Genomic DNA, 19,659 nt, shown 5'->3' on the forward strand with positions numbered 1-19,659 from the left:
CATTCTCCCGCTCAACCCAGTTCATCATTTTTTACTATAACCTATACAAGTCTGTTCTAATTTGTTGGTTTGTTTGTTTGTTTTTCTCAGCGCAAACGCATTGATTGGACATAGGAGTAGAACCTTCTCTTGCACATAGCAACGCGTTTTTTCTATCAAATTGCGGAATTTAGCACAATTGCTGTTGTCCAACATTGTAGAGTAAAAATTGTTAATGGTGCGTTACAAGTGGGCAAATTCTTTTCTATGCTTGTGAACATTTGCAATAACACCATATGCTTTACGGCACTCAGTACAAATGTCACTCAACCACAGCAGTAAGAAGTTCGGAGAAATGAGATGAGCACACTTACAATTGTAGCAAATGAAAGACTAAAATACTGTAATCTCATACTGAAGGTCTATTGTACCAACGGTATTACCACTGTGCCACCTAGAAATTCAACAACCAAGATTTGAATATAATGAAACTGTCATTTCGGGATAAACCCAGAAAAATGTTTGCAAAAGTATATGCAGCTGCGGAAAATGTGCCATTCGTTAAGAGCGAATTCGACGTGGCATTAACTAGTACTGCAGACAATATCTTTTTCCCCTCCTGTATCTAGAAGTCCCTGATCATGCACATCCAAAGAGCTCCTGGTTACAATCACTTAAGGCGGAGAAACGCCACAGTAACATGCTGTGTTTACCTCGAGGAGGCAGAGTAAGCGGGTTCGAACCACGGTTGAAGGCCTCGGTTAGGGTTTGGCGTTGCACCAGCCTCTTCGTTCACACCTGGTGTAATACGTTTGTTGTTGCTGTTGTCTCTTTACTTCCATCTGACAATTTTTTAGTCCGCTAGTCATTCGATGCATCGGTCGGTCCCTAGATTCTTCTTACTTTGCTCGTAATGGGTCGCTCTTGATTCGGAGAATCGGAACCTGAATCTTGTGTGTTGAGTAGTTGGAGGTGGATGTGAAGTTGGGGTGGAAGTGGAGTAAAGGGGAGTTTTGGTCGGTTCGTGTGTTGCTTGATCGGTAACTGTTCATGAAGTAATCAATCATGATCTTCCCGTATCAACTGTTAAGAGGTGCTAGTCTATTACAACCTGGGTTCGGGGCTCTCGTCTTGTGATGTAAAATGTGGGATCGGATTACGCTACTTGCAGAGTATTCATAACTTGCGAAGTTGGAGGACGCAAATGCGGAATGAGATTACTCGCATTTGATTTAGGTACGTCTTCGCAATGCCCATATTTAGGGTTTTCAGAGTAGTCAGCTGCTGATCAGAACTGCGTTGTTTTTCGTTGCTGCGCTTCTTTGGCGCTTCTTGAAACCCGTTCAGATACTTGAGGGACCTGGCTCTTCTCTTTTTTGTTTCGACGGTGAAGTATTCAAGATTACGTATCTATTTGTTAGTTAATTTTAAATTTGAGGCGTGCGCTCAATTTTTTTTTTCTTTTTCGGGCGCTACCTCGGCTTGTCTTTCTTTGTTTATTTGAGTATCTGTTTGTTTGTTGCATTTTCATACAACAGCTGTTCCAGTCCTCAGAATATCTCATGGGCCGAGAGGTTTTACTTTTGAGGGACTTACCTGCCTTTGATGCGTTCTTTTTTATTTAATTTATAATTGTACTTCAGTGTATATTTTTTATGCAAAGAAATTACCTCCTGAACATGTTGAAATAACGTCTCAAGCTAATGAAATCTTGTAGCTAATACCCAATTTCTCTCACCTAAAACATTTTTCTAGTTCTCTTCTTATTCTCCTTTTCTTTTTTATCCAGTTTGGGTGTATTCTTCAAAACCTTTGTCATTTCATAAATCTGACTGCGATAACAAGTCCGATTACCGAGAAGTTGCTCTGCACAAGTTCAAATTTTAAGATCTCGTTCAGCTTTGTTTCGAGGATGGTTGTCGTAGCGCTATATGAATTCCAAGAAGAAAAACTCGTTAGGCTTTTATTTGCTTGGTATATGTGATTATCAAACTTCGAATTGAGGTTTATGTTGTTAGGTATCATCTGGTAATGTAGCAAAGTGTTTTTGGAATGCAATGCAATATTTTTAACAATGCCTCTAGCTATTTCGAAAATAAATCTGATATGAGATATTTCAATCAGGGTTTAGTAGCTGGGAGATGAGAATCAGAATGCAATGAAGCCTAATGGCATAGGACTTGGAATGGCTTGGCCGGAGTCACAAGTTGCACAGCCGCAACAAGCGAATGGGGTACGGGAAAGAGAACCAACTACTGATAATCAACGGCTGAAAAGGCGGTCTTCTTCTGGGTTTTTAACGAATGACGGGAATATGGGACCACTCGCGGTTCAGAATTCATTTTTACCCACCAGTTTGGGGGTTCATCATGCTCCTTGGAAGGAGTCACTTTCATTTGCATCTATTCTTAGATCTCGCAACAAAATCGTTGGTTTGTACATCATTTAATTCCCCATCACTTTTGTTTTCTGTTTTTTCCTTTTCCTTTTCTTGGTCTGCTGCTGTTTTCCTTATCTTGTCCTGTGTTGGCACGTTATATTTCTCATACTTTTACATTCCACCAGTCTGCTTGGTTCTAGCCTACTGATTTTTTCACTTAATTCTACAGATGCGTTGGCAATATATGAGAGTATTTTGGAGGTGGAGCCTCAAAATGTGGAAGCTCATGTTGGAAAAGGAATTTGCTTACAAGTCCAGAATCTTCCTCGGCCTGCATTTGAAAGCTTCCGAAAGGCTTTACAGCTTGACGCTCAGAACGCTTGTGCTCTGACTCATTGTGGAATTCTTTATAAAGAGGAAGGTCACTTGCTTGAAGCAGCGGAGGTAATTGCTATACACGGACTTGACTCACTTGGCTAGCCCATGTGAGATGATACTTGTGTTTTCCCTCGTCTTCCTAATCAGTAGGATTAATTATCATGTTTAAGTGGAGTATCATCACATTGTTTTCACTAAATTGAATTGCAGTTGTCGAAGAGTATAGTTAGTTTCAACACAACGAATCGTACTAATTGTGCTGTACATTGGAATTTCTCAGGCATATCGCAAAGCCCTAATGGCAGATCCTACTTACAAAGCAGCTTCAGAAAACCTAGCTGTAGTGCTCACTGATTTAGGCACTAGTCTTAAGCTATCTGGTCATGTTCAAGAGGGTCTGGCAAAGTACTATGATGCCTTGAAGGCAGACAGTCGCTATGCCGTAAGTTGACGTCGGCTCTGCCATGCTAATTTTCTTTTGAATGAGATTCCATTGGATTTTATTTTTATTTTTTTATTTTTTTTATTTTTTAAATGCAGATCATCCTAGTTATTACTATTGATGCCTGTTTTGTACTTGCTTGTTCTGAAAAGGATCTATCTTGGAATGCTTATGTGCTTTTCTCTTTTGTACTAGTCGTATTTTTTAGGGGTTTTTGGGGTCAATTCTCATGCCCCAATTTTACAGAGGATTGTTGCTGGCTTGCTGATACATATACGGATTAGTTAAATTGAGGTGGCTCGTTTACCACCCTTTAGTAGAGAATACATATTGAAAATTAATTCATAGCCTGTTTGGTGACATGTTTGCAGCCAGCATATTACAATTTGGGAGTTGTCTATTCGGAAATGATGCAATATGACATGGCTTTGAGTTGTTATGAAAAGGCAGCTGCAAATAGGCCCATGTATGCAGAGGCTTACTGCAATATGGGAGTTATCTACAAGAATCGTGGTGATTTAGATGCGGCTATTTCTTGTTACGAAAGGTGCGTAGGAAAGCTTAGATTAGTTTTTCTGTTTTACACTGTTCGATGCTTGGAGTTATTCACTGTTTAAGTTGTTGAAATTCTGTGAGACAAGTTCACAAGTTGTGATGCACTGTTATCCAGTTGGAAAATTTGAACTCCTGGGATTAGAGTATGTATTTTGAATGCTGCTTTGCTTCTTTTTCGAGCAGGTGCTTGGCAGTGTCTCCTAATTTTGAGATTGCGAAGAACAACATGGCCATTGCTTTAACAGACCTGGGGACCAAGGTACTCTACTTCCATTTTTCTGGCGTTTATTTCAACATTGTTTACAATGCAGACTGTATAAAGGATGTAAAATTGAATATCCTGGTTTCCTGCGGCTCTACTACTTACCAGTGGCTTACAGGATTTCTCTGACTTAATATGAACAGGCAGCATGTAGCGAAATGTTAAATGGATCATCATGATGCAGGTCAAGATAGAAGGAGACATCCATCAAGGAGTAGCATGCTACAAGAAAGCCCTTCTTTATAACTGGCACTATGCGGATGCTATGTATAACTTAGGGGTTGCATATGGTGAACTGCTCAAATTTGATATGGTGATTTGCATCTTTCACCGGATTTCTTTTAATACTGTTGTTTTTGCTGATCTGCATACCAGCGTACAATCATCTGTATGGTAACTTTGGCAGCAGTATGAATCGATCTCCTAGTTTGTGAAATGAGCTGCAATGGAATTTGATAAAGAATTCTAATTGCCTTGGGAGTTTCTCTATGCTGCTCTATTTTCAATTCATGTTTGTAGATCAGGGTTATGTGTTCCTGTCTCGTGTATGACGACGGAGGTAGCGTTTTCAATAACGATCATTTCTTCACAGGCTGTAGTGATGTACGAGTTGGCTCTGCATTTCAATCCTCACTGCGCAGAAGCTTGCAACAACCTGGGTGTTATTTACAAGGACCGTGACAATCTAGATAAAGCTGTTGAATGTTATCAGGTGCGTCTGTTAAACATTACTATTGCCGCTTTGTTTGCCAAGTCGGTTTCTTAGGCAATTTTTTAAAATGTGTGTGTCTTAAACCATTTACTTGGTTGTCAACTGTACAGATGGCTCTGCAAATTAAACCGAACTTTTCTCAGTCGCTCAACAATCTTGGGGTTGTCTACACTGTCCAGGTAGGTTTTACTATGTCAAAAATCCCATTAACGTTTAATAGTTGTAAGCCCTCGTTTCACCATGTTTGTTTTGTACTCTTTCATGGTATCTTCGTTCTCTTGTGAAATTCTGTTTGCTGGTATTTTTAGACTGAGTTAGTGAGCTGGAGTTGGTGGAAGTAGTTGGAAGTTGTAGAGAAGTATTGGGTTCATTTGCGTTGCAATCGTTAAACAGGGAAAGATGGATTCCGCTGCTAGTATGATTGAGAAGGCCATTTTGGCTAATCCGTCTTATGCCGAAGCCTACAATAACCTAGGTACGTTGCCTGGTTTTCTTGTCTAAACTCTTCAGCCCATCTTTGCCTGGTTTTCGACAATGTCGGTATAACTTGCGGTACTTGCATTTATAAGAATGGAACTTGCTTATTTCAAATTATTCTATTTCAGGCTCGTAGAACGTAGCATATCCACTGCTTTTTCTTTGTGACAATGATTAATCTGGGTTCAGTTACTACATGTAGCTGTTACTAGTGGTGGGGTTAATCACTCATGTAGTTCTTAAACACATCTGGTAGCTTTGTCACTATGAAGTCTGTTTTCGTCGTGAAGTGGGTAGAAACTCAAGAGTTTATGGCTTGCAGGTGTACTGCATCGGGATGCGGGTAACATTCCTCTTGCTATCGACGCATATGAACGTTGCTTGGTCATTGATCCAGATTCTCGGAATGCGGGCCAGGTGCAAATGCTTTTTCTGTTCCTTGTTCGTGAAAGTCAAATTGTTGTAATTTTGAAATATACTGTCACTGTCAATCGGTAAATACTCTAATGCTGGTCAATTCTGGAGTTTCAGAATCGTCTGCTGGCTATGAATTACATCTACGAGGGTGATGATGACAAACTCTACAATGTTCACAGGTATAATTAGGTCTTATCTTGAATAATTGCCGTTCTATGAGCTTATATCAAGTCTTCGATAAGTTACATTTCAATGGAAGCATTTAGTGCAGTGATGATCAACAGTTGCTTTCACAAATATTGTCTTCTATTGGTACTGGAATCTTACCTATTCCTAAATTGTAAGACACGCCTAAAGTTGAGGTTTTGCTCTTGCATCTGATGAACTTCATGTATACACAGTGATTGGGGAAAGCGTTTCAGTCGACTTTATCCTGAATTTACGACTTGGAGCAATTCAAAAGACCGAGACCGTGTTCTGACGATTGGCTATATATCTCCTGATTACTTTACTCACTCTGTGTCTTACTTTATTGAAGCTCCTCTGCTACACTACGATTTCACGAATTTTCACCTAGTGGTATATTCTGCAGTTGTCAAGGTATATCCTATTTTTCATGCTCAACGAAAATGGCCTTGGTATGGTTTTCATTTAAGTTCAATTTTTGTCGCCAAGCGGATCTCTTAAATAGCATTGCACATCTGTAGTGTAAATGGCAAGATCGAGATGTCCTTGTTATTCTCACGCGAGATTTTGGTTTGTCTCAGACGGATGCAAAAACGCAGCGATTTAAAGACACTGTTCTAAAGAAAGGTGGTGTTTGGAGAGAAGTCTATGGTATTGATGAGAAAAAAGTGGCTAATATGGTTAAAGAGGATAAGGTAGATATTCTCGTAGAACTTACTGGACATACTGCTAATAATCGTCTTGGAGTTATGGCACGCCGACCTGCTCCTATTCAGGTACTCTTTGCTTCTTAATATCACACTTCTGATCCACTTTAATGTGTCTATGCAGAGTATAAGCTTTATCTTCCATTTATTTGAGATATCATGGTGCAATTTCTCTGTTCCTTTTTCTTGTCTGAACTCTGTAACGATCCTTTTGTCTTTCTGTCTCTTGATCCAGATAACTTGGATCGGATATCCCAACACGACTGGCTTATCAACAATCGACTACCGTTTTACAGACGCGTTGGCAGATCCACCAAACACTACACAAAAGTAAGTGACCGCTGTCTGTAAAGTGCGGTGAATTTGTTTTGGAAATTCTCTGTTCTTCCATAATCTTCAAAGTATCTTTTCGTATATGGCTTACAGATGTTTTGGGTCTTGAAGGCATGTTGAGGAGCTTGTACGGCTACCAGAGTGTTTCTTGTGCTACACCCCATCCCCAGAGACTGGACCTATTGTTCCATCACCTGCTCTCAGTAACGGTTTTGTCACATTTGGTAGCTTCAATAATCTCGCTAAGGTAACTTGCTTACTTGATACTTTTGTTTGAAGTCCCAGGTTCTGTTTATTCCTCTTTTCATGGAAATACCATAACACATCATTTGTGGGAGGCTTGCATTGACGCAATATGTGCAATCATAAGTATAATCACCAATTATCCAATTTTTCTGATTTTATCTAACTTTAGGTCTCCGTAGCTGACCACGCTTTGAATCATATAGGTCTTTGGAACCCATCATTGTAGCGTGGCTTGTGCGCAGTTAACTCCGAGGCCAAATTTTTAGATATAACATTATTCATAATGCTAAAAGCACGAGAAGCGCTACAAGGGATTGGTGGTAACTAAAATAACACATTTATAGGACACATTATGTACCCTTTGTGGGTGAATTATTCTAACTCTGATAGTGTACATGTCTTTTCTCCTTGTTCACCAATGTTTCGCATTGTTTATGATCTATTATGCTGACAGCGAATGACGCCCAATTGGATTATGTTTTGCAGATAACGCCACGTGTACTACGAGTGTGGGCAAGGATACTCATTAAGGTGCCCACTGCCCGACTTGTGGTAAAGTGCAAGCCATTTTGCTGCGACAGCGTTAGAGATACCTTTCTGTCGAAGCTTGAAGAACTAGGTGTAAAATCGCTTCGAGTAGATTTGCTACCATTGATTCTTCTCAACCATGATCACATGCAAGCCTATTCTCTAATGGATATAAGGTGACTTTATTCCTCAACATTAATGGTGCATTAGACAACCTGAGTATGGGTTTATTGGATAGTGTCTAATTTCTGAACAGCAGTCCCCTTGACAGACCTGGGTACACAAGGCATGAGCAGGTTTTCCACACATTTATCGATTAACGTTGAAGGTCATCTTTATAAATTTCTGATCATCAGTCAATTTCGTGTGCAGTTTAGATACGTTTCCATATGCAGGCACAACCACTACGTGTGAGTCGCTCTATATGGGTGTGCCCTGTGTAACAATGGCTGGGAAGGTCCATGCCCACAATGTGGGCGTCACACTCCTGCATCAAGTTGGTAAGTAAACTAATGTTATAAGCTTCTTTTCCCGAATGTCGTACCATCAGTGCACTAAATGATTGTCAGCAATGTGGGCCCTCAAGTTTAGTATAGGTTTTTACTTTCATTTATTTTCCAAGTAATACTCTTTAATTTTTGTAATATTTTTTCTATTTTCAGGTTTGGAGAATCTTGTAGTAAGGACAGAAGACGATTACGTAGACAAGGCAGTACAGCTAGCATCAAACACCTCTTCGCTTGCAGCTCTACGAAACGGACTCCGTGAAAAGATGCTGAAGTCGTATCTTTGTGACGGCCCCAAATTTGTCAGGGGGCTTGAGGATACGTATCGGCAATTGTGGCATCGTTACTGCGATGGGGATGTTCCATATGAGACAAGGAAGAAGGCAGAGAATAATGCTCTCGTAAGTCTCTCAGCGAGCGCCGATTTGTCAATGGAGGCTGTCTCTACCCCACCTCAGTTAAACTCAGCCATTGTGACCCCCACTCCCTCGCCCACTTCAACATTATCCATGACAGATGGTAATACTTCGAGCGAGACCCGTGCTAAGTGCCAGAAGCTAAGTCCATCTAGCTGACTCGAACATCGTGTATCTCCCACACTCAGGGGAGAGTAGCGGTAGTCAGGTGCTGGATTCTTTCAGATCCATTGCATTTTGCTCTTAACAGAGCGATTTCTTACCTGTGGACACTTCCACGCAGACTCCTCTCGTGTCTAGGAGTGAGTCGTATGGATTCATTTTGATGAGGTGGTCTGCCACTATTGAATTATTTAAACTAGTGCGTGCCTACTGAAACCAGTACATTGAAGCAGACAGCCATGGCTCCCATGAGTATTTGTAGGCATTCATCAGATCTAACGCCTTAATACTTGTGTCTCATCTTTATCTCTAAATGTTGATTGTGATGTTAGTCTTTGAAGGAAGATGCTTGTCTTTATCCCATTGCACCTTTTTTGCAATATCCATATATTCTTGGTGCCATGGGAAATGATTAACTCTAAATGAGCTTTGCAACACTGTTAACTTTATTTAAACTTTGTGAAAAGAAAATAGTAAAATGTGTTAATTTGATATAAAAATTAAGCTACATTGTAGACCACATATGTACATTTCATTGTGTTATATGTATATATATATATATATATATATATAATGTAGTGTAGTTTTTAAACATATATAAAATATTTCTTAATCATAAAAGGAACTAATTGAATTTTACCTATCATCAATTAATAGTCATAGAATTTATAAAAATTACATTAATTAATTTATTATTTTTTTATATAAAAATATTAATCATTATTTCTAATAATAATACTTTGTTTGTGATATGAGTAAAACTTGTGTTTTAATATATATATTTAAAATTAAAATCAAGAATGTATATGTAAAATAGAAAACAAAATTTAAAATTTATGGAGTTGGATGTATATTACTAATCAACTACAACAAAATAGTCAATATATATTTTGGTTTGGAGATGAGTATGGATATGATCTAAGGAGGTCTTTACACTTATAAGCCCACTTTAAATGACTATGGTGCAAAAAATACAAAGATTCTTAGTTTGGTGATTTTTTTTTTTTTTTTTTTTTTTTTTTTTGTGGTCTTGGCCTTTGGATATAGTATAAAGTGAAAAAAGAGCACAAAATGGGCAACTTATTTTCTTATTCTTAATTCAAATATCCAACTTTGTATCTTGATTTTAAAAATTATCAAAAACACAAAATAAAATATAACTATTTTATTTTTTGACTGGAAACTTTGACATAGTTTTTTAAATTTTTGTAAAAACTAATTCTTGAAAAAGACCCAATAAAAGTTTTAAGGGACATAAAGTTCATATCAAGTAAAATAAAGTACTTTCTATCTTGTCTTTTCTTCTCAAGGCCTTTGGACTAATATTTGTAAGTATAGAGCTAACTCAATATGACTTATTTGTTTCAAACAATTATAGGATTTAAAACTTAGGACTTCTTACCTTGTCCTCTAAGTATAAAGTTTCTCTAACATTTATAAATAGTTTACAAACATAGAACATGCTAGAAGTATATTAAAAATGTATAAATAAGATAGAAGAAAGAAATGTTCATAAATAAGATTAAAAAAAAAAAAAAATGAAGTATATAGATGATGTACATTAATTTATAGAATAGAAAATATTTAAATAGATACAATTTAAATTAAAAGTATTCAAAGATATTTGAGAAATAGTGTTTATATTAATCCAAAATTATATATATATATATATATATATATATATATATATATTAAAGTGATTCATCCATTTACTAAATTGATCTATCGTATTTTAATTATCATTAAGAAAATGGATTATCTCTTGAAACCATCACTACAATCATGGCCATCATTCCCACCTCCTCATTCTTAGCTCCAACTTCCTCTGGTTTGAACCTTCATCTCTCTCTCTTTCAATTCATCCTATTCCAATTCCTCTATACCTTCTTCTTCTTTTACCTTAATTAATTTTCAATCCTCTTAATCTAACTCCTTGTCAAGGACAAAGACTCGATGAGGGAAAATATACACCAAAAGGCTATCTCGATATAATAAGTCAAAATATAAACAAGTAGGTATATTAAAAGGAAACTAGAATGGCTATTGCCACAAGACAAGAAACTAAAGACTCTTGAACCTGGACTAGAAGCAAGAAAGGAGTTGACAAGAGTGAAGAAGCCTTCACTCTTGTCTCTATATATACTATCTAACTAGGGGCTACGTGGCGACGTTCTATAGGACCTCCAATATGTGTTGACTTTGTAGGACACATGCCTTGACTTACAAGGCAAGTTTTTCTACGTGTGGGCCACATAGTTAGCTTGATCTTCAAGCTAACAACATGTGTGGCACATGGCCAACTTGTTGACCACGTTTCTAATCCAAAAAGTCAATTAAAGACACCTATGAAGTCAAAGCAGCGTCTAGGAAGTTTCTAGGAAGCTTCTATATTAAATATTATAGAATTAACTTACTTTTATCTACTTTTACTTACTTCTACCTATTTCTATATGTAATTATTAGCTTACATGATTATGGCCGTGACATTACCCCCCCTTCTAGAGACGAGTTCCACGAGGAGCGGTCATCATATGTTGAGGAAATCTATGATGCGACGAATTGTATTCGCCACATACTCTCATCTCTGTTCTCTTCGAAGATGATTGATAGGGCCTCTCAACCATTGGTAGTGTCCCATACTAGGGCGGGAAGACCACCCAATTATTTGATCATTGTTGAGGCCTTCGTAACTTCCTTCGAATAGAATATTCGAAACACCATCAGGAGTTATTCCTACCTCTAGCAAAATCACCAAACATCGGGAGTCCCTTCCCAAATCGTGATACCAAACGCATTGTATCTCACCATCTGTTCGAGGAAGAACATGTCGTTCTTGAAGATCTTCATCTCGATTGCGTCGTCTTGAAGGTTGTGACAATCGTAATGTCTCGTCCGGCAGGTCAGTAAACGAAGGTTCTTGAGTTGAATCCGCTGGTTGTTGGCTCTCCATCTAATTAGTGTCACAAATGCAAAGAAGTTACAAACAAGGATAAGAAATTGAATGTTATCTTGCCTCAATCTTGTCTCTTTTATAAGAGAGATTTTCATCTTGGTTTTGATGAATGTCGTTGATGAAAAACTTTGACTTTAGCTGATGCATTTCCTAGATTCCTAGATGGCTCCCATGTGCGTTCACTAATATCATATCCGTGCCAATGAACAAGATATTCCAGCTTATTTCGGTGTCGCCTTGAGTCTAATATCTCTTCCACCTCAAATTCTTCATTATTATCTACTTCTATAGGAGGCGGTGGCATTTGTCTTCTTCTTTGTATATCTATTGTCTTATATGGTTCAAGAAGAGACACGTGGAATACAAGATGGATCTTCATTGACTCCGGTAGATGTAACCGATATGCAACTGGGTTGATCTGTTCAGAAACAGAAAAGGGGCCAAGCCTACGATAGTCCAACTTGTCACAAGGTCGAGTAGTCTTGATATTGCGACGAAGTAGCCATACCTTATCACCCACGTTGAGTTGTAGTTGCTCCTTACGATATAGATCTGCGTTTATCTTTTGTCGTTCTTGAGCTTCCTTCAATTGCGTCTTCATTATTGCATGTAACTCTGACAACCGATTTGCCATATCTTGTGCTGTAGGATTATCAACTTTTGAAAAATCAAAAGTATCAAGTCGTGGATGATAGCAATAATTGGCAAAGAAAGGTGTTTGTTGCATGGAAGAATGTACCGTATTATTGTAAGCAAACTCTGCCAATGGCAGAAGGGTTATCCAATCATCTTGTTGGTAGTTGATAGTACAACTTAAATATTGCTCCAAGACTTGGTTTACGTGCTCTGTTTGTCCATTAGTTTGAAGATGGAAAGCCGAAGATAGCTTTATGTCCACTTTTAAAATCTTGAAAAGGGTCCTCCAAAATCTTGACACAAATTGAGTTCCCCTATCTGATATGATATCTTTAGAAAATCCATGATAGCGATAGATATTATCAATGAAAAGCTTAGCTGTTTCTTCACCTGTGATAGATTTTGTACATGGCACAAAATGTGCCATCTTGGTGAAACGATCTACTATCACAAATATAGAATCATAAGATCTTGAGCTTGGAAGATCTGTGATGAAATCCATAGAAATAGAAGACCATGGTTGTTCTGGTATAGGTAATGGGTGAAGAAGTTCGTAAGGTCGATGACGAGGAATTTTTGATCTTGAAAAAATATCACATGATTGTACAAAGTCTTTGACTGACTTCCACATTTGTGGCCACCAAAAATCTCTTGATATGAGTTCCAAAGTCTTATTATATCCAAAGTGCCCTGCTGCTGGAAAGTCATGACGTGCTTGAAGAACACGTAAACGTGCTTCTCCTTTTGGAACATATAGGCGTCCTTCAAAATATAATAGATTATTCTTGAACTCAAACTTAGAAGGATCATGAGACTTGGAAGAATTATTCTCGATATCATAAACAAGAGCGTCTGAGGACATATTAGACTGGATTTGCTTGAGAAAAGTTGAATCAACAGTCAATGTTGATTTCATTGCTCGGAGATGAAATTGCTCCGGTTTCAAGAGTACCATTCTTTGTTGCTCAAAAGCTGCATCTCCTTCTTTTGGTGCAAAATAAGAACGTCTAGATAGGGCATCAAACAAACCTTGTTGTTTTTCTGGTCGATAAGTGATAATGAACTCGAATCTTGATAAAGACATACTCCAATGAGCTTGACGACGATTCAACACGCGTGCTGACATGAAATACTCGAGGTTCTTGTGATCTGTATGTACAGTGACTGGACTAAAAGCGCCTTCTAGATAATGATGCCATTCTTGAAAGGAATCCACGATCGCAAGAAGTTCTTTATCGTGGATCTCATAATTGATCTCGGCTGCTGAGAATTTTCTTGAATGAAAAGCTATCGGATGAAGTTTGTCATCTGTTCCCATTTGTCATAAAACCGCACCCAAGGCAAAATCTGATGCATCTGTTTCCATAAAAAATGCCTTGGAAAAATCAACACGATATAAGACTGGTGTAGAGACAAACGATGTCTTTAAGGCTTCAAATGCTGCTTCCGCTTCTTGATTCCATTGGAATTTATCTTTACTAGTCAAGCGTGTAAGTGGAGCTGCAACTCGTGAGAAATCTTTGATGAAGATCCGATAGTAATTGGCAAATCCCAAGAAACATTGGACATCTCTTACTGTCCTTGGAATCTTCTGATCCATGATTGTTTGGACTTTCTTAGAATCCATCATGAGACCATCATTTGAAATGATGTATCCTAAAAAGTCAACTTGAGTAGTGTGAAATACACACTTTTCCAACTTGGCGTACAATCCTGCATCTCTAAGTTTTTGTAATACTTGACGAACATGTATTTCATGTTCTTCGACGTTCTTAGAATAGATCAAGATATCGTCTAGATAGCAGACGACAAAATTGTCTAAGAATTCACGAAATACATCATTCATGAGATGTTGAAAAGCAGCTGGTGCATTCGTGAGTCCAAAGGGCATGACATTATATTCAAAATGTCCATACCTGGTTTGAAACGCAGTCTTCCATTCATCTCCTTCTTTGATCCGTACTAGATTATATGCTCCTCTTAGATCTATTTTTGTATAGATCTTAGCTTGATTCAAGTGGTCAAGGAGTCCTGATATCAAAGGTAATGGATACCTGTTCTTGATTGTGATCTTGTTGAGTCTTTGATAATCAACACACATTCGTAAAGATCCATCTTTTTTCTTTACGAATAGAATTGGAGCTCATGTTGGAGATTTTGAATGGCGTATGAAATTCTTCGCTAAATTCTCGTCAATATATGTCTTGAGTTCAGCCATCTCATCTTGCGATAAACTGTAAATTGGTCCAAATGGTGGCTGAGTTCCTTCCTTGAGGTCGATTGAACAATCATATGGACGATGCTCAGGAAGAATATCTGCATTCTTTTTCTCAAAAACGTCTTGATACTCCTGATATTGACTTGGAATGTCAATTGAAGTCTTTCAGTATTCACAAATAGGTGCAGCATAAATAGCAAAAGTTGATCCTTCTTTTGCTGCTTGTATAAATGCTTTTGCACCTATCAGTACGGGTTTTACTATACTAGACTTATAATTTTTTACTTGGTTGGTAGAACTATTAATAACGCTCTGAGAAAAGTCAAGTTTACGCGAATTCCAATCTATTCGAGGGTTATATTTTTCTAGCCAGGATAAACCTAAAATAACTGGATTGGATGGGGATTTAATTATGTTAAAAGCTATGTAGCTATCATGACCGTCTATTGTTACTTTTATAGGATGAGTTTCATGAGTGACATCTCTGGAAGACAAGGGACGACTATCTATGACTTCTACATGTACTGGTTTAGGTTTCTGTACAAAGGGTATTTTACGACTTTTAACAAATTGTTCATCTAAAAAACATGCTGAGGCTCCCGAATCTAATAAAGTAGAGGCTTTGTAATTCTAAGGTCCTAAATATAAGTCTATTATAAAACTAAGAGAGGGTTTTGAGGAGAGGATAGGACCTTCATTAGGAATTGTACAAGGTTCCAGCTGCACGGTCCCTATTGTAGCTGGACGAATCCGTTTTCCAACATGTTGTCTTCTTTGACCGTCGTACCCCTCATTTTATAGTTGCGTCGTTTCTTTGGACAATGTTGAGCAGTGTGCTTAGGTTCTCCGCAATATAAACATAATCCTTCTTGACGACGACGAATCTTTTCTTGCTCAGTTAGGGGTTTAAAACGTACCGCGTCAATTTGCATGTCTTCTACTTCTGAATGTACGTTTGACAAAGATGTTGATGTTGCCATTGAGTAATAAAGTTGAGGTTCCCGTGAATGATTCTCGGATCGAAATTCGAAAAGTCGATTATCACATTTTACCGCAAAATCGATTGCTTGACTCAAAGTTTGAGGATCAGGTAAGTTGAGCATCAATTTCTTTACTTCGTATTGCAATCCATAAAGAAATTGACTGATGAGTGCAGCATCATCCCACTTGATGTCAATTGCAAGTTGTCAAAATTGTGAAGCATATATTGTTACTGAGCGATTTCCTTGTCGCAGAATTCGGATCTTATTTGTTGTTACACGAGTTGCATCGTGTTTACCATACATAGATCAAAACTCCACCAAAAAAGCTTCCAAATTATCCAATATTGGATTTCGTTGTTCAAGAAAAGACGAAAACCACGATAATGCAGAACCAGAAAGTAGAGTGCCAATAAACCTGACTTGTGATCCTGGAGTTGGATAGCTTTGCGGTTGAAGTTCAATTGCCAATTGTACTTGATTGATGAACCCTCGAAACTTTGATCTCGTACCATCAAATTTCTCAGGTAAGGTAATTCTTGGTTCTCTAGTGCTTATAGGGTGTTGTACAATTGGAGAAGGAATGTGATTTGTTGTAGATATTGAAGCAGCTCCGATCATCTCTATATCCCCACTTTCTGCTATTCTTGTTCTTTCCTGTGTTGGTGAATTGAGTTGATGCATCGCAAGCATTAACTCCCTCATTTGCTCTTGCATTTGTGCCATTGCACTCTTCATTTCAACAAGCTCTGCCATAATGACACTAAGAAGAAAAATTTGTTTGATATTACTCAAGACAAAAGAAAAGAAAGACTTGATAACAAAGAAGATACTAAGAACAATATCAGTTTAGAAGTGGGTAATCCGCAAACTTCTAATACGCTTATGTCTTGTCAAGAGAAAGGGGTAATCCACTCTTACTCAAGAAAAAACAAAGCTCTGATATTGTAAGTGTACTCTTGTCAATCTGTCAAGGACAAAGACTCGATGAGGGAAAATATACACCAAAAGGCTATCTCGATATAATAAGTCAAAATATAAACAAGTAGGTATATTAAAAGGAAACTAGAATGGCTATTGCCACAAGACAAGAAACTAAAGACTCTTGAACCTGGACTAGAAGCAAGAAAGGAGTTGACAAGAATGAAGAAGCCTTCACTCTTGTCTCTATATATACTATCTAACTAGGGGCTACGTGGCGACGTTCTATAGGACCTCCAATATGTATTGACTTTGTAGGACACATGCCTTGACTTACAAGGCAAGTTTTTCTACGTGTGGGCCACATAATTAGCTTGATCTTCAAGCTAACAACATGTGTGGCACATGGCCAACTTGTTGACCACGTTTCTAATCCAAAAAGTCAATTAAAGACACCTATGAAGTCAAAGCAGCGTCTAGGAAGTTTCTAGGAAGCTTCTATATTAAATATTATAGAATTAACTTACTTTTATCTACTTTTACTTACTTCTACCTATTTCTATATGTAATTATTAGCTTACATGATTATGGCCGTGACACTCGTCTCCTTCAACAAGCAATGTAAGCTCAACATTGTGTAGATTCCAAGGCACGTGCAATACAATATCTTCTATAGATATTCCTTTTAGTTTGAGATCCTCCAATCTAAGGTAGAATTATCCTCCTACATTTAATTAGACATTTCTTTTATTTGTTTATTACTTTGTTGGAAGTTTGAAAGTCAATTGAGATTTAGATAAGTAAATAAACATATACTTCCTCAAACTTTATAAAATATATGAGACAAAAATTAAAAAAAACACACTAGTAATGGGTGCCTACACATAGTGCCTTACATATGTGATGCTCAACAAATGAAATCCTAAATGCTTGTGCTGCGAGAAGAAAAAACCATTGGACTTTACTTTGCTTCCATCACCAAAGAAATAATATCCAAACAAAGTGATGGTTTACACAAGGTAGTCTTGCTATATAGGATGATCAATTATGAGTTAGTATTTAAAAAGAAAAAAAATGACAACAATAACAACAACAACAATTATAGATCACTTTAATTCCTTATAAGAAAGGCTCAAATGCTATCAATAAGTTGATGAGGATGGGTCAACAACAAGATGTTGCTTTGGACTAGAAGATGGAATGTGTAACAAAGATCTTTATTTAACTTCCATTATACATTGTACATTGTAAAAATGGATCATAATTCAAAATGGAGGTTGTGTCCCTTAAAGATCATATTTACAACTTAACAAAATATGTGAAGAAGCTCAAGTAAGCAAAACAATCTTAGAGTGTAAAGAAGATAGTATAATTTGTTTTAAAGAGCTAGAGAGACTTTCTATAGTGCAATTTTTTTTTTTTTTTTTCTCTCTCTCTCTCTCTCTCCTTATATATATAAATAAATCAATATATTAATAAATTAGATTGACATATTAATCATTTATAAGGTAAAAAATAAGAATTTAATCTATTTTTTTAAAAATAATTATAAGTAAATTTATTGTCATCTTCTATTCTACTATTATCTCAAAAAAGATAATTTTAAAATTTTGGATTTTGGAAAAATTTAAAAAAATAAGGATTTTTTTTTTTTTACAATCTCTCTAAGATAATTAATTTATAATGTTTAGATAATTTTTTAATTTATATATATATATTTTAAATATATAATTTTTTTTACATTTATTAGGGTCTCAAGAGGTTTGTATGATTAAAAGAATAGGGATTTTATCATGTAATGAATTGTTAAAAAGAATGCGGTTTATAAACATCTGGTACAAGTTTTTGCATTCAATCAATAGGAAAGATCTAGAATGGTGGATGGTTGGTGGTTGAAGTTGCAATATTGGATCTGATGTATTTTAATCTATTTAGTTATGGATTTGGAATACAAGTCTAATGTTGTCATCTTTTAGGTATTGAATAGAGAAGAGTTGAGAAAGAAAAAAAAGCAATATAATGAATAGTCTAAACATTGAAAGGATATAGAGAGATGTGGAATTGAAAAATGCTAAGAAGTTATGGTCTAAGAAAGAAATGAAAGTGATTGAAGTAGCAAAGTAGGCATGGATTGCAACAGCTATAGTTGTAGAAGTAGGCTTCAAGGTGATGCATGAGACTGATTGTAAATGAAGTATTTGTAGTTGAAATAGAAAATAAGAAAGAAGTGCTAATAGTGTGTGAATGTGTGTGTGTACACTAATTGGTGAAAGATTGGACTTAAAACAAAAGAAAAGATAAGAAAAAAAAACAATACATGTTTTGAATGAATACAATTTGTAGTTGGATTATGAGATGAATTTGAGCATATTAATGTTGAAGATGGCATTAAATAGATATGAGTGTAGTTGATAAAAGGGATGGATTGCAAATATCAATTTTATAGGTTTATAAAGCGTAAAAAGAAAAAGAAGATGGATTCAAAGATAAAATGTTGGTTAGGAATAGATGAAAAAATTGCATATTTTAATGTAAGCATAAGTCCAATAAGTATGGATAGAATAGTAGATGTCATTTTTGTTGAGAGATGGCAAGATTAAATAGAAGTAGAGATAAGGGAGGCAATGTATGAGGTTTGGATATAGCTTTTAGAGGTAGATGTTTTAGTCAATATAAAAGACGTAATGTATGTATATTGAAATAGATAGAAGTTTGGTGGTGGTGGTTTTCTTTGCTTGTCTTTGTTTCATAAAGTGTATTTTTTTAATTTTATTAAGTATATGATTTTTATTTTGAAGGTTAAGTATAACAAATCTATCTTTGGATATTATACGGAATTAACTTATTCCACAAGCTACTACACATAGTTAACTTGTTGACCAAGTTTTTAACCTATAAACACATCTAAAGTCAAAATCGCGTCTATAAAGCTTTTAAGAAGCTATTCTAAAAGACTTTATGAAATTAATCTATATTTATCTACTTCTACCTAATCTTATAAGTAACTATTGGAATAAATGTATATGTCTGTGACATTATCCTCCTCTTCTAGGGACGAGTTCTACAAAGAGAAATCATCATCTTTCATAGATCTTATAATTCTTCAACTTAGTTTTGATGGATGTCGTCCATGAAAGGCCTCAACCTTCTTTGTTGCATTTGCAAGATTCTTTGCTAGCTCCCATGTGCGTTCACTAATATCATATCTGCACCAATGAACAAGATATTCTAATATATTTCAATACCACCTTAAATCTAAGTTTTT

General features: G+C 36.5%; 1 protein-coding gene across 5 annotated transcripts; it reads left to right on the forward strand.

The window, feature by feature from the left end:
• Positions 1–631: 631 nt before the first annotated feature.
• On the forward strand, positions 632–8,986 carry LOC112282934 (putative UDP-N-acetylglucosamine--peptide N-acetylglucosaminyltransferase SPINDLY). Of its 5 annotated transcripts, none has more exons than XM_024521156.3 (20): positions 632–706; positions 1,151–1,215; positions 2,104–2,411; positions 2,589–2,803; positions 3,018–3,179; positions 3,551–3,726; positions 3,918–3,993; positions 4,181–4,309; positions 4,589–4,708; positions 4,819–4,887; positions 5,102–5,183; positions 5,508–5,602; positions 5,717–5,781; positions 6,004–6,202; positions 6,370–6,564; positions 6,731–6,825; positions 6,940–7,075; positions 7,561–7,778; positions 7,975–8,102; positions 8,265–8,986. In XM_024521156.3, exons 3-20 carry the CDS (start codon positions 2,138–2,140, stop codon positions 8,681–8,683), a joined length of 2,853 nt encoding a protein of 950 aa, XP_024376924.1. In that variant the 5' UTR covers positions 632–706; positions 1,151–1,215; positions 2,104–2,137; the 3' UTR covers positions 8,684–8,986. The 5 variants fall into 5 exon arrangements, 4 of the variants coding, with proteins under 4 accessions (XP_024376924.1, XP_024376914.1, XP_024376906.1 ...); XM_024521146.3 differs by having other exon boundaries at positions 678–739; XM_024521138.3 differs by lacking the exon at positions 632–706 and adding an exon at positions 727–745.
• The last annotated feature ends 10,673 nt before the right edge of the window (positions 8,987–19,659 follow it).

Source organism: Physcomitrium patens, chromosome 1 (genome assembly GCF_059467195.1).
Source record: "Physcomitrium patens ecotype Gransden chromosome 1, ASM5946719v1, whole genome shotgun sequence".
Lineage (NCBI taxonomy): Eukaryota > Viridiplantae > Streptophyta > Bryopsida > Funariales > Funariaceae > Physcomitrium > Physcomitrium patens.

Excerpts from the sequence above, each read along its gene's own strand:
- LOC112282934 (XM_024521156.3), top strand. The coding sequence starts at position 2,138 with ATGAAGCCTAATGGCATAGGACTTGGAATGGCTTGGCCGGAGTCACAA. Across the intron at positions 7,076-7,560 it reads GCTTCAATAATCTCGCTAAG|ATAACGCCACGTGTACTACG; the intron begins GTAACTTGCTTA and ends TATGTTTTGCAG. Across the intron at positions 7,779-7,974 it reads TATTCTCTAATGGATATAAG|TTTAGATACGTTTCCATATG; the intron begins GTGACTTTATTC and ends TTTCGTGTGCAG.